Here is a 14,850-nt window from a genome sequence, read left to right as displayed (position 1 = left end):
CTGAGACAGATCACTTGAGCCCAGGAGTTCAAGTCCAACCTGGGCAACACAGTGAGATCTGGTCTCTTTTTTTTTTTTTAATTTTCTTTTTTTTCAGTTGATCACCAAGATCCTGTCTCTTTTTTTAAAAAAAAAAGGAAAAAAATAAGACAAGCTAAGATAGAGAAAAATATTTGTACAATATATTATTTATTTATTTTTGAGATGGAGTTTTGCTCTTATTGCCCAGGCTAGAGTGCCATGGCATTATCTTGGCTCATCACAACCTCTACCTTCCAGGTTCAAGCGATTCTCTTACCTCAGCTGCTTGAGTAGCTGGGATTACAGGCATGTGCCACCATGCCCGGCTAATTTTGTATTTTTAGTAGAGACGGGGTTTCTCCAGGTTGGTCAGGCCGGTCTTGAACTCCTGACCTGAGGTGATCCACCTGTCTCAGCCTCCCAAATTGCTGGGATTACAGGCATGAGTCACCGTGCCTGGTCTTGGATTTTCCCAATTTTTAAATGAATTTTTAGGGTAGAATCCACGTAGAGTTTGTGTTCTGGCTTTATAAATTAAATCTGAACTATAAGACTGAATAAGTTTCAATTTGTTCTTCTAAAGAATGTAACAGTTTTTTTATCCTGTTAAGTATATTTAGGAGTATGCCTCTTTCCCACACTGTTTCTTATTAGAATCAAGTATTTATTAAGCATTCCCTGAGATTTATTTACAGTATCTCAGAATAATCAGTTTCAAAGTTAAAGGTTTTACTCTAATTGCCAGATTAAGTTATAATCCTAAAGATACATAAACTAGAGGCCATAGTTAAATTGTATAAAGCTAGCTGGTTTTGTGGCTGTTGTGAATTTATACGTAAGACTTGGTCTTTATCATAACTATTACAGATAACAGACACCAAAATCCCATAAAAATTCATTTGTAATAATTACCTTTCAGATGTCAATCCTTTTGCACCTGGGGTTAGTTCTCGAAGTGATATCCATTGCCGGCACCAAGGTGTTAATATAACAGAAACTGGTCTTGAGGGACTTCTTTTTGGAATGCTAGACCGGGAGACAGATAGAAAATTATGTTCTGATATTCATGACACTTTGGGACACATGCTTTCTTCACTGGCAGTAGAGAAACTTTCTCATTGGCTAATGCTTTGTAAAGATGTCCTGGCAGCTTCTAGTGGTAAGTATTTAATATGTGTTCTTAAAATAATGGAAATTGTTTTACTTCTGTTACATAATATAGATATATGTATAAAGATACATACATATAAATTTGAGCTTAGATTTATAAGTAAAAACTTTTGACCTACAAATCCTTATAAAAATGTTGAAGGTTAAATTATGTTATAAGCAAATATAAAAATCCCATGTTACTCTAGAGTGTGACGTATAGTATGTAAAACTATTGAAATATGTAAATACAGTTTACATAAAAGTAATTTATGTTATTCTTTCCTTGGCTTTTGATTCTTTAAAAAAAGGTTTGCTAGTTTTACTGTTTTTCAGAGAGTGAGAATGTAATCTTTTTTTAAAATTAGAAAATTTTTAACATTAAACTTTTTAAAGGATCATTTTTGCTCATGTAAGGTTGTTATATTCTTTATTCTTGTTGTAGATATGAGTGCTGCAACTCTCTTAAGTAGTGGAAAAGATGAAGAATCTGAAAAGAAAGATGAGATGGATGATGATACCATGTTTACCACATTAGGTGAAGAAGATAAATCAAAGCCTTTTGTGGCCCCTCGGTGGGCTACTCGAGTATTTGCTGCGGATTGCCTGTGTCGAATCATCAATTTGTGTGAGAATGCAGACCAGGCTCACTTTGATCTTGCCATGGCACGTTCTGCTAAACTTCGAAACCCTACAAGTAAATTTAAAATCAGTACTTCTTTTCCCCAAAGCATTTTTACAGCTTGAGATATTTTACTGCTATGGATGTAGCGTGCTTTAGAATGTGCCTTTTATTTATTGTAAGTACTCTTGCATTTCATCTTAGTTTTCTGTCCTCTCTATATACTATTCATCTTCTGATTCCTGTTGGGAAGATAAGTTGAAGAAGGTCATCCATAAGATAGATTGAGCTATCTGTCTGTTTAATCATTTGCCCAAAGGAAAATGATGGCAGTTACTTAGGTTTTCTCCTTGCATTGTCCTGGGTTTTAGCATTTCATCGTAAAGAAAGTGGTAAAATGTTAAGGCATAGAAAGTAAGCTTTGTAGTCCCCAGCCATGGGGAATGTCAGAATTAATGAATGCCCTGGTAGATTTCAAACTCTCAGATTTCAGAAGTGCTATTAGATATTTTTGAAAGGTGAAGATTGTTTATTACGTAAACAATTTTTATATCATTATTTTTTATCTTCTGTAAACTTTTTATACCATGTGTCCTTTGAATCTGATATTATAGGGAATTTACAAAGAGACTATCAGGCCCAGTACCTTCATTTCACAGTTGAAGAGACCCAGAGAAAACTGAAAGGTGACAGAGTAACAGATTCCTTATCTTGTAGTTTGTGTCTTCTCCATCACCCAGTCATTTTTTAAATATCTGAAGACAAATTTATGTGTTAACAATATTGACATCTATAAATTAAAAATGCCTTTTAGGTTATTTCACTGTGGATAAGAAGCAGTGGAACTCACATATATATAAAAACAAACTGGTTGGGTACGTTGGCTCACGCCTGTAATGCCAACACTTTGGGAGGCTTAGGCCAGCGGATCAGTGGAGGTTAGGAGTTCAAAACCAACCTGTCCAACATGCTGAAACCTCTTCTCTACTAAAAATACAAAAAATTAGCTGGGTGTCCTGGCACAAGCCTGTAGTCCCAGCTACTCCGGAGGCTGAGGCAAGAGAATCGCTTGAACCCAGGAGGCAGAGATAGCAATAAGCTGAGATTGCGCCACTGCACTCTAGCCTGAGCAACAGAGCAAGACTCTCTCAAAAACAAACTGTAAGACAGTAGTACAACATATATAAAATGAGACTCTGAATTTAGGGTATCAGCAAAACACAATACGTCATGAACACAGTGTTTTTGTTCATATCATTATTCAGCAAGTATTTACTGCATCCTGTTTTTGGTACAATGGGGATACAAAGAGGAAAAAAACATAGTCCATACCCTGGAAGAACTTACAGCCTAGAAGACAGAGAGACAGACTTTTCAGTCAGATAGTTGTGGCATGTCCCAATAGCAGTACGTTAGAGTACTTTGAGAACATTAAAAACATGTAGTATTCATTTCCTGTAAAGCCAGGGAAGACATCACAGAAGAGATTAATTTGAAGTTTAGTTTTAAAGGTAGAGAAAAGGTTAGAAGAGACTCTTGGCATTAGTTTTCTATTGCTGCTATAACAATTGCCCACAAACTTGGTTTAAAATCACACAAGTTTATTATCTTACAGTTCTGCAGGTGAGAAGTCCAACAGGAGTCTCACTGGGCTAACATTAAGGTGCTGGCAGGGCTGTGTTCCTTTCTGGGGGCGCTAGGGGGCATCCCTTTCCTTTTCTTTCCAGCTTTTATATGCTGCCTGCCCTCCTTGGCTCGCAGCTTCTTTTCTCTCTCTTCAAAGCCAGCAGCGTTAAATCTCTCTGTGATGCTTCTTCAGTCGTCATGTCTCTGACAGCAGGCAGCCAGGAAAGGTGCTCTGCTTTTAAGGACTCATGTGATCAGATTGGGTCTGCCTTGGTAATTTAGGCCGGTCTCCATGTTTCAGACTCCATAACTTTAATTACATCTGCAAAGTCCCTTTTGCCCTGCAAGGTAACATATTCACAGATTCTAGGGATTAGGTATGGAGATTTTGGGGTGCCATTATTTTGCCTACCACAGTGGTTTATTGGAAGCAGAGGGATTCAACATGAGAAAACTGATTCCCAAAAAAGAATCAGAGGAAGTAAGAGAATTTGTAAAACCAGGGAGTCCTAAATGTGTGTACTACATTTAGAGAACAGTGAAAATCTTTAGGTTGGCTTTTCTTTCTTTGTATTTCTTAACTTGTTTTTCTTCCTCATTGTGTCTTGTCCTTTTACTGTAGTTCTCAGAGATCCTCGCAGGCTTTTTTCTTTTTTTTGAGACGGAGTTTCGCTCTTGTTACCCAGGCTGGAGTGCAATGGCGCGATCTCGGCTCACCGCAACCTCCGCCTCCTGGGTTCAGGCAATTCTCCTGCCTCAGCCTCCTGAGTAGCTCGGATTACAGGCATGAGCCACCATGCCCAGCTACTTTTTTTTGTATTTTTAGTGGAGACGGGGTTTCACCTTATTGACCAGGATGGTCTCGATCTCTTGACCTCATGATCCACCCGCCTTGGCCTCCCAAAGTGCTGGGATTACAGGCTTGAGCCACCGCGCCTGGCCGGTTTTTTTCTTTATACATTGAAGTTTTGCTTTTTTCTGCCTTCATTAATAACCTTAAGTCTGCTTTAATTTGTTTAGTTTTCCTGTAATTTGTCTGCATTTCTCCCACCTCCATTGTATCATATCGTTTTTATTCTCTAAGGTTTTCTGTTTTTATCCCATAGCAGCTGTGATTCTTTCCATCCTATTGAGAATGCCACATGATTTTTTGAAATTTTTTCCTGGTTTTTATAAAAAATTGTTTTCAGAGATTAGCCATTTCTCTGAATCTTCAGAATCTTTTATTTTCCCTGATTGCTTTTTTTTTTTTTTTTTTTTTTTGAGACAGAGTCTTGCCCTGTCACCAGGCACCAGGGCTGGAGTGCAGTGGCGCAATCTCGGCTCGCTGCAACCTCCGCCTCCCGGGTTCAAGCAGTTCTCCTGCCTCAGACTCCCAAGCAGCTGGGACCACAGGTGCGCGCCACCACGCCCAGCTAATTTTTGTGTGTTTTTTTTAGTAGAGATGGGGTTTCACCGTGGTCTTGATCTCTTGACCTCGCGATCCGCCTGCCTCAGCCTCCCAAAGTGCTGGGATTACAGGCGAGAGCCACCTCGCCTGGCCAATTGCGTTTTTTAAAATAAGCTTAATTGTTTATATATTCTTGAAAGAGAAGTGTATTCTCCATATTTGGAATGTTCTCTCAGTGTGGGGGGTAGATTGCCCGTGTTCTCTTGTTTGTGTATTTCCCATCTGTAGTTGGATGGTAATTGGTATAAGAGCTCCTACCTAGATTCCAGTATCTGGCATATTTTGTTCTGGATGCTTTCTAACATCACCACCTGCCATTCTGGTTCTGAACAGTCATGACAACGTATATGAAACAAGTATAGACCCAATAAATGTGCTATTCAGGCTCTCCTGTATCATCTTCATCTCTTCATCTTCCTATTTCCTGTGCTTTAATTGCAGGGAATTAATCATACTTCCCAAATATAACCCCCCTAGTTATCTTTCCACTTTGAAGTTTTTGCCCAGTCCTCTTCTCATTTCCACCTTTTCAAGAGTTCGTTTCCTAGGATTTAGGAAAAGGAGGGCTTGCTTTGAGGATGGTTAGACATAGAGATGTCTAGCAGCAGCACTCTGGTTGTTGGAGAAAGTGGTACACTTATTCCAGAAGTAATTCCTAGATTTTGGTTTACAGACTTATAGAGTCCTGGACTTTGTAAATTAGGTGACAGAGTGCGGTAGGAATAATAAGTCTTTTTATTTACTTTTAGTTTGGCATAATGTAAGTATGCCCATTTCTTCTGCCTTAGAAATATCCTCCCAAATTTTGGCAGTAGTTTATCATACCTCATTCTTGTTTGTTTCTCAATTTTTTGTCGTAGTAAAATGTACTTAACATAATAATTACCATCTTAACTTTTTTGCTTATCAGATGGGCAAAATTTTTAAATTAACTTAACAATTGTATATTTATCATGTACAATAAGAGGTTTCGAAGTATGTACATTGTATAATAGTTAAATCTAGCTAATTAACAAATACACTGCCTCACCTAGTCATCATTTTTGTTAGACCACTTAACATCTACTGTCTTTGCATTTTCTTTTTTTTTTTTTTTTTTCTTTTTTTTTTGAGACGGAGTTTTGCTCTTGTTACCCAGGCTGGAGTGCAATGGCGCGATCTCGGCTCACCACAACCTCCGCCTCCTGGGTTCAGGCAATTCTCCTGCCTCAGCCTCCTGAGTAGCTGGGATTACAGGCACGCACCACCATGCCCAGCTATTTTTTTTGTATTTTTAGTAGAGATGGGGTTTCACCATGTTGACCAAGATGGTCTCGATCTCCTGACCTTGTGATCCAGCCGCCTCGGCCTCCCAAAGTGCTGGGATTACAGGCTTGAGCCACCGCGCCCGGCCCTGCATTTTCAATAATATAGTATATTGTCATTAATTGTCATCACTGTGCTATAGAGTAGATCTGTTACATTTATTCCTCCTATTTAACTGTAATTCTTTTTTTTTTTTCTTTTTTGAGACGGAGTCTTCCCCTGTTGCCCAGGCTGCAGTGGCTCGATCTCAGCTCACTACAACCTCCACCTCCCAGGTTCAAGTGATTCTCCCTTCAACCTCCTGAGTAGCTGGGATTACAGGCACACACCACCACACCTGGCTAATTTTTATATTTTTTTTAGTAGAGTTGGGGTCTCACCAAGTTGATCAGGCTGGTCTTGAACTCTTGACCTTGTGATCCACCTGCCTTGGCCTCCTAAAGAGCTGGGGTTATAAGCATGAGCCACTACGCCCGGCCTGTAATTCTATATACTTTGACCAACATATCTCCATCTTCCGCTTACCCTTAACCACCCAACCTCTGGTAACCAGCATTCTGCTCTCTACTTCTGTTAGATTAACTTTTTAAAATTCCACATATGAGTGAGATCATGTGGTATTTTTTGTGCCTGACATATTTCACTTAACCTAATGCCTCCAGGTTCATCTATATTGTCTCAAATAATAGGACTTTATTCTTTTTTTATGGCTAAATAGTATTCAGTTATGTATTTATACCACATTTTCTTTATTAATTGATAGACACAGGTTGGTTCCATATCTTGGTTATTGTGAATAGTCCTGCAGTAAACATGAGAGTGCAGATATCTCTTCAACATACTGAGTTTAAAACCTTGTTTTGATTGGTGGTGCGTTTTTGCTTCCTATAGATGGAGAAGCACTGTGGGCTTCCAGCCAAATTTCCTCTCTCTGCTTGCCTCCCACCTGCAAAGCAACAGATACTCTCTTTCTTTTTATTTTTATTTTATTTATTTGTTTTTTTCTGAGATGGAGTCTTGCACTGTCACCCAAGCTAGCGTGCAGTAGTGTGATCTTGGCTTACTGCAACCTTAGCCTTCCAGGTTCAAGCAATTCTTCTGCCTCAGCCTCCCAAGTAGCTGGGATTACAGGCACCTGCCACTGCACCCCACTAATTTTTGTATTTTTGGTAGAGAACAGGTTTCACCAGGTTGGCCAGGTTGGTCTCGAACTCCTGGCCTCGGGTGATCTGCCTGCCTTGGCCTCCCAAGGTTCTGAGATTACAGACATGAGTCACTACACCTGGCCAAATACTCTTTTTAAACTCAAGATTCTAAAATTAGTTTTTTTGGTAGGCACATGAAAAAATTTGAAGATACACATCTTGTAACTTTGACAAAACCCATAACAACAGAAACCTATTTAAGTAGGAACTGTTTGGGGATCAGGCTGAGCCATAGAATTGTCACTGCTTCAAAAAGACTTTGTAGGTTTTGAAGCCTCTTGAAGAACTTTATAGACCTTGAGCTTAATAATTTTTTTAGATAATTTCTGTTGCTATGTCTTTTAAGTTCACTGATCTTTATTATTTAATCTCTGATTTTCTCCAATGTACTTTTCATTTCAGATATTTTATTTTATATCTCTGAATTTCCCTTTGTGATTTTTTTCTACCTTTCATTTCTCCCTTCATTATTTCTGTGCTTTTTTTTCCCTTCTTTGAACATAGAAAACATACTGATAATAGCTACTTAAAGTTCTCTGTCTAATTCTGTTATCTTCTTCATTTCTGGACTTGTTTCTATGCACTGATTTATCTTTCTTTCTCTCTTTGTTGTGAGACATATTTCTTATTTTTTTTTTGGCATTCTTGGTAATTTTTTATTAGATGCCAGACATTGTAAATTTTACGATATTAGTGCTGGATTTTGGTGTATTCCAAAATAATTTTGGACTTTGTTCTGGGATGTAGTTAAATTACTTGATATCATTTTAATTGTTTTCGAGACTTGTGTTTAAGTTTTGTTCACACAGATCCAGGACAACTTTTACTCCAGGGCTAAAAGAAAAAAGATTTCCCTTTTCCACATCTTATTTTTATAAAAGTATTTTCTTTGTTATTTTGTAGATTTAAGTGTCCTGGCAAGAGTTTTTCTAAAGTAGAGATTGGCAGACTACAGCCTACAGTTCAAATCCAGCCTACAGCCTTTTTTGTAAATAAAGTTTTATTGGAGCACAGCACTCTCATTTCTATACTATTGTCTGTGGCTGCTTTTACACCCTAACAATGGAGTTGAGATAATATAGCCTGAGGCCAGGCACAGTGGCTCATGCCTGTAATCTCAACACTTTGAGAGGCTGAGATGGGTGGTTCACAAGGTCAGGAGTTTGAGACCAGCCTGGTCAGCATGATGAAACCCCGTCTCTACTAAAAATAGAAAAATTAGCTGGACGTGGTGGTGGGCACCTGCAATGTCAGCTACTTGGGAGGCTGAGGCAGGAGAATCGCTTGAACCCAGGAGGCAGAGGTTGCGGTGAGCCAAGATCACAGCACTGCACTCCAGCCTGGGCAACAGAGCGATACTCCATATCAAAAAAAAAAAAAAAAAAAAAAAAAAAAAAGAGCTAATATAGCCTACAAAGTGTGAACCAAAAAGTGACTGAAGCAGGTATCAATTGGTAGAAGTTTATTAGCCAAGGTTGAGGATTTACCTGAGAAAAAACACAGGTAGCAGGAGGATCAGCAACCTGTGCTTTGTCCAAAGGGGGTTTTGGGAACTTCCTTATTTAAAGAAGAAAGAGCAGCAGGAAGGAAAAAAAGGCGGGGGGAGGGTAGGCAGTGAGGCAGATGGTTATTATATTCCTGCGAGGCTCTAATTAGCTTCAGTTAATCTTTTTTTTTTTTTTTTTTTTTTTTTTTGAGACAGGGTCTCACTTTGTCACCCAGGCTGGAGTGCAGTTGTGCAGTCTTGGCTCACTGCAGCCTCGACCTCCCAGGTTCAAAGAATCCTCCCACCTCAGCCCCCTGAGTACCTGGAACTACAGGTCCACACCACCATGCTCAGTTAATTTTTTTATTTTTATTTTTTATTTTTTTTTTAGAGATGGGGTTCACCATGTTGGCCAGGCTGGGCTGGAATTCATGAGTTCAAGCAGTCCACCCACCTCAGCCTCCCAAAGTGCTAGGTTTACAGGCTGAGCCATCTCACCCTGCCTAGCCTCAGTAATCTACATTTTACTTGTGAAAAGGGGGAATACAGGAAAAAGTCAGTCATACATTGGCCTCATGATAGAGAGAGGGATGATTTCTCACCTGTGAACATAAGCTGGTAATTGGCATTGTCAGGGTAAAATTCAGTAGAACTTGGTTTTAGGGCTGATTCTTAGCAGGGAATATGTATGCCGAAGGATTCCTTGTGAGCAATTTGTGAGAGGAGGCCATTTGGGAAGATTTTTGGCCTTCTGTCATTGTGGGAACCTGGCTGAAAATGAGGCAGTGACAAACAGTTGTGAAATTACAGCTGTCCGGGAACAAAAGGGAGGCGGTATTGCATGACTCAGTTCCCAAACTTCACTTTTTCTTTGGCATAGTGTCTTTGGGGTCTCAAGATTCTGTTTTCTTTCATAAAGTCAAAAATATTAGCTATCTGTTCTTTACTGAAAAAGACTGCCAATCCTTGTTCTTAAAGAATTAAAAACTCAGCCGGTCTCAGTGACTGATGCCTGTAATCAGTCAGCCTTTGGGAGATCAAGGTGGGCCTGTCACCTGCGGTCAGGAGTTTGAGACCAGCCCGGCCAACGTGGCAAAACCCGTCTCTACTAAAAATACGAAAAATGAGCCAGGCATAGTGGTGGGCACCTGTAATCCCAGCTACTTGGGAGGCTGAGGAGGAGAATCGCTTGAACCTTGGAGGCAAAGGTTGCATTGAGCTGAGATCATGCCACTGCACTCCAGCCTGTGCAACAAGAGCAAAACTCTGTCTCAAAAAAAAACAACTAGAGACTCATTTGGAAAAGTTACATTAAAAGTATTTTGCAGCTGGGCATAGTGGCTCACACCTGTAATCCCAGCACTTTCGGAGGCTGAGGCGGGTGGATCACCTGAGGTCAGGAGTTCTAACCAGCCTAGCAAACATGGAGAAACCTGGTCTCTACTAAAAATAAAAAATTAGCTAGGAGTGATGGCACATGGCTGTAATCCCAGCTACTTAGGAGGCTGAGGCAGGAGAATCGCTTGAACCCAGGAGGCAGAGGTTGCAGTGAGTCAGAATTGTGCCATTACACTGTAGCCTGGGCAACGAGAGCAAAACTCCATCTCAAAACAAAAAGTATTTTGCATCACATATCATTGTACATCCTCTAACATCATCAACATTACTGAATTGTATATTTATCACTGTTCTTGAAAGATTGATGTGGAAGTTGTCTTGAAAGAATGTATCTTTGCTGTTTTTAAATGTCATGAAATATGTGGATTGTGTATTTTATCAAAAATTCATTTCATTTCATATTTTTGTTACTACACTTATTTTTGGCAAAGTTTTCATTTTTAAATTCTATTTTTATTTTTAGATGACCTCTTGGTACTTCATCTCTCTGACCTTATTCGCATGGCATTCATGGCTGCAACTGATCATAGCAACCAGCTGCGAATGGCTGGGCTCCAGGCACTTGAAGACATTATCAAGAAATTTGCGTCTGTGCCTGAGCCAGAATTTCCAGGCCATGTGATTCTGGAGCAGTATCAAGCTAATGTGAGATTTTCTATTTATTTAAAAACTTAAAATTGACCTTTTGAAAGACCATTAAAGAAGTGCAGCCTTCCTAGAGGACTGCGTTTGGAAATACAATCTGTTTATTCCTGTAGAATTTATGTCTTTTTCTCCACTGTCTGCTACCTAGTTTTAGTCATCCCACAGATGAAGTAAGTATCAAACTGTTGTCACTATTTTTAAATTGTGATAGCATATTAGTGATAAAACTAGAATAGAAATTCCAGCTCAGCTTTCCAGTCTTGTGTTTAGATATTTAGCCCTGCCCTCTAAGAGATAAAAGGAACATTAAAAAGAGTGCTGTGGATTTGCTGCCATTATTTTTATATGCCAAGCCTTCATAAGCATTTTTAGAAGTAGAAAGCAGTTTCCCCTTGTATAATGAAGGATAAATTACTCTTAATAACAGCAGTTAAAAGTATTACTGAAAGAATTAGATACTTTCAAAGATTTTTTTAAATTCATTCAAAAGAGGGATCTACTTGTCACTCCTGAGATTTATACCTGTACTTATGTTCTTCAGATGAGGCACAGTAAACTAATCCTAGCCGTGGGGGTTATATGAAGGATAAAAAAAATTTGTTTACAAGGGAATAACAGATTTTTTTTTACGCTGTGATTATGGCAAAATCTTCACTCCAGTACATCATGCGTCATCTAAAAGTTGTATTCAAATATAAAAATTTTAAATGTTAATATCCATTGTATTTACTTTTTTTTTTCTTTTTTTTTTTTTTTTTTTTTTTTTTTTGAGATGGAGTCTCACTCTGTCACCCAGGCTGGAGTGGAATAGCACAATCTCTGCTCACTGCAACCTCCACCTCCCAGGTTCAAGTAATTCTCCTGCGTCAGTCTCCCAAGTAATTAGGACTATCGACATCTGCCACCACACCTGGCTAATTTTTTGTATTTTTAGTAGAGATAGGGTTTCACCATGTTAGCCAGGTCTCTATCTCCTGACCTCGTGATCCACCCTCCTCAGCCTCCCAAAGTGCTGGGATTACAGGCGGGAACCACTGCACATGGCCCTATTTTTATATCTTAAGTATAAGTGAAGAAGTTACAGCTTCTAGCCCAACTAGCTATAGAAAACCTGTGTATAATTGTTTACTCCCAAATACCCAACCTATTGGGATGATTTTTTTTTAACTTTTTATTTAGAAGTGATATCACCAGGTGGGCACAGTGGCTCAGGCCTATAATCCCAGCGCTTTGGGAGGTCGAGACAGGCAGGAGTTTGAGGCCAACATGGCAAAATCTCATCTCAAAAATTAGCCAGGCGTGGTGGTGCACGCGTGTAATCCCAGCTACTTGGGAGGCTGAGGTAGGAGAATCACTGGAACCCAGCAGGCAGAGGTTGCAGTGAGCCGAGATCACGCTGTTGCACTCCAGCCGGGGCAACAGAGCGGGACTCTGTCTCAAAAAAAAAAAAAAAAAAAATGGTATTGCTGGACACTGTGGCTCACACCTGTAATCCTAGCACTTTGGGAGGCCGAGGCAGGTGGATCACCTGAGGTAGGAGTTTGAGGCCAGCCTAGCCAAACCCCATCTGTATTAAAATACAAAAGTTAGCCAGGTGTGGTGGTACACGCCTGCAATCCCAGCTACTCAGGAGTCTGAGGAAGGAGAATCGCTTGAATCTGGCAGGTGGAGGTTGTAGTAAGCTGAGATCTTTCCGCTGCACTCCAGCCTGCACAATGGGATCGAGACTCCATCTCAAAAGAAAAAAAAAATGATATCAGATTTACAGATAAGCTGCAAGAATAGTACAAAAGACTATCTTACACCCCATACTCATATTTGCCAATTGTTAATTTTGCCTTATTTTCTTTAACAATGACTCTCTCTTTCTCCCCCCAAGACACAGTTTTTTTTTAACCATTTAAAAGTAAATTATTTAAATCATGTGCTTTTACCCTTGAGCATTTTAGACTATGTTTTTAAAGAACAAGAACATTGTCTTATTTTCTTACTGCAGAATAGATAACCTCAAGAAATTCAACACTGATATACTACTTTTACATAATCTGTCATACTCCAGCTGTGTCAGTCAACCCAGTAACCTATTTCATATAGTATTCTTTCTCTTCCAATACAGATCCAATACTGGCTCACATATTGTGATCAGTTACCATCTGTCTTTAGTCATAGAGAGGGACTCTTGATTAATTTCCAGAGTACTATTGATATACCTGACCAACTTCATCTCTGTTGTAAGGGAAGAATATCTCAACATAGGAGCCGACTACATCTTATTTCTGTATTCAGCTTATACTTGTTATATCCAATATAGCTAAGAATCTATGACTGATGTTGGCTCATTTAAAACTAAAACTCATATTCCTTTACTAAAATTAGTATAACAAAAATGCATAAATTAGTATTTTTGAGCAGCTTTTTAAAACATCTCTTTTTGAGGTGAAATGACCTCTAGGGTCATGTAGTGACTGAATCATTAGTACTACTCAGTTATTTAAAGAAATTGATTCAGTTATATAAGATTCACTCATAAGGTAAATACTGTTAGAAATAGGCTTAGAAAAATAGAAAAAATCTAACAATTGCAATTTTTGGTATGTCTGATAATGTGTGACTTTGTCAGAAAATCCTGTTTACTATGAAACAAAAACTTTTATTGCCGGGTTGATGTAACAGTCATACAGATTTGATAATGATAACCTCCTGGAAAGCAAAAGAAAAAGAGTGTGATTGAGTTCATTATAACTGAAAAGAGATAAGGGAGAAGTGATAAAAAGAAAAGGAACATAGAAGTGTTTTTGTGTGTTTTCATCTCCAAACATACAAGAGGCTTTATGTTTACTACTTATCTTTAAAAATAAAATGCTTTGGGTAGGGCATAGTGGCTCACACCTGTAATCTCAGCACTTTGGGAGGCCAAGGTGGATGAATCATTTGAGGTCAGATGTTCAAGACCAGCCTGGCCAACATGGTAAAACCCCATCTGTACTAAAAATATAAAAATTAGCCCAGTGGTAGTGGCGCATGCCTGTAATTCCAGCTTCTCGGGAGGCTAAGGCAGGAGTATTGCTTGAGCCTGGGAGATAGAGGTTGTGATGAGCCAAGATCGCACTCCTGCACTCCAGCCTGGGTGACAGAGTATGACCCTGTCTCAAAAAATTAAAATTAAAATGTTTTATTTTTCTAGGTGGGAGCTGCTCTAAGACCAGCCTTTTCACAAGATACACCATCAGATATAATAGCGAAAGCTTGCCAGGTAAGAAGAAAAATGGGACTTTGTATAGTTGTCTTCTATGAATTCATATATATCTTAGAATTTAACTTCTGTGAAAGAAGAGAGAAAAATTTGGGAGACCAAAATTTGAGAGGATTGCCTGAACTCAGGAGTTTGACACCAGCCTGGGCAGCATGACTAAACCCCATCTCTTCAAAAAATACAAAAATTAGCTGGGCATGGTGACATGTACCTATAGTCCTGGCTACTCGGGAGGCTGAGGTTGGAGGATGTCTTGAGCCTAGCAGGTCAAGGCTACATTGAGCCAAGATTGCACCACTGCACTCCAACCTGGGCAATGGAGCAAGACCCTGTCTCAAAAAAAAAAAAAAAGAGAAAGAGAGAGAGAAACTCAGTAATATTTTTATCTTGGATATACAACAGTGACAATTTTTCTTTTTATTCGGTATGAAGTGATGAAACAATAATTAGGTAATAAACATTGTGGTCAAAGCATTGTTTTTGACCACACATTATGAAAATTCTGCTAGTTTGTGGGTATTAAATTATCCTAAAGAGAATCCCGTAATATAGACATTAATCCAAAATTAATCCCAGGGAATTATTCTCACATTATTGTATCTGCAGAGACCCACAAAACCACCAAAAAAGTGCTTTTTTTTTTTTTTTTTTTGACAGAGTCTCCCTTTCTTGCCCAGGCTGGAGTGCAGT

The 14,850-nt window shown here is 39.0% G+C and overlaps 1 protein-coding gene across 6 annotated transcripts in view; it reads left to right on the top strand.

Moving 5' to 3' along the window:
- The window catches only part of HEATR5B (HEAT repeat containing 5B), a 107,850-nt gene that overhangs the window by 53,323 nt on the left and 39,677 nt on the right, over nucleotides 1–14,850 (top strand). For all 6 annotated transcript variants that reach the window (XM_010337500.2, XM_003926816.4, XM_074395897.1 and 3 more), the window contains exons 23-26: nucleotides 941–1,180; nucleotides 1,616–1,867; nucleotides 10,726–10,907; nucleotides 14,092–14,160. In XM_010337500.2, coding sequence (XP_010335802.1) covers nucleotides 941–1,180; nucleotides 1,616–1,867; nucleotides 10,726–10,907; nucleotides 14,092–14,160 — 743 coding nt within the window. The remainder of the gene's footprint in view (nucleotides 1–940; nucleotides 1,181–1,615; nucleotides 1,868–10,725; nucleotides 10,908–14,091; nucleotides 14,161–14,850) is intronic.

Source organism: Saimiri boliviensis, chromosome 1 (genome assembly GCF_048565385.1).
Source record: "Saimiri boliviensis isolate mSaiBol1 chromosome 1, mSaiBol1.pri, whole genome shotgun sequence".
NCBI lineage: Eukaryota > Metazoa > Chordata > Mammalia > Primates > Cebidae > Saimiri > Saimiri boliviensis.
This window is presented reverse-complemented; position numbering and strand designations above follow the sequence as displayed.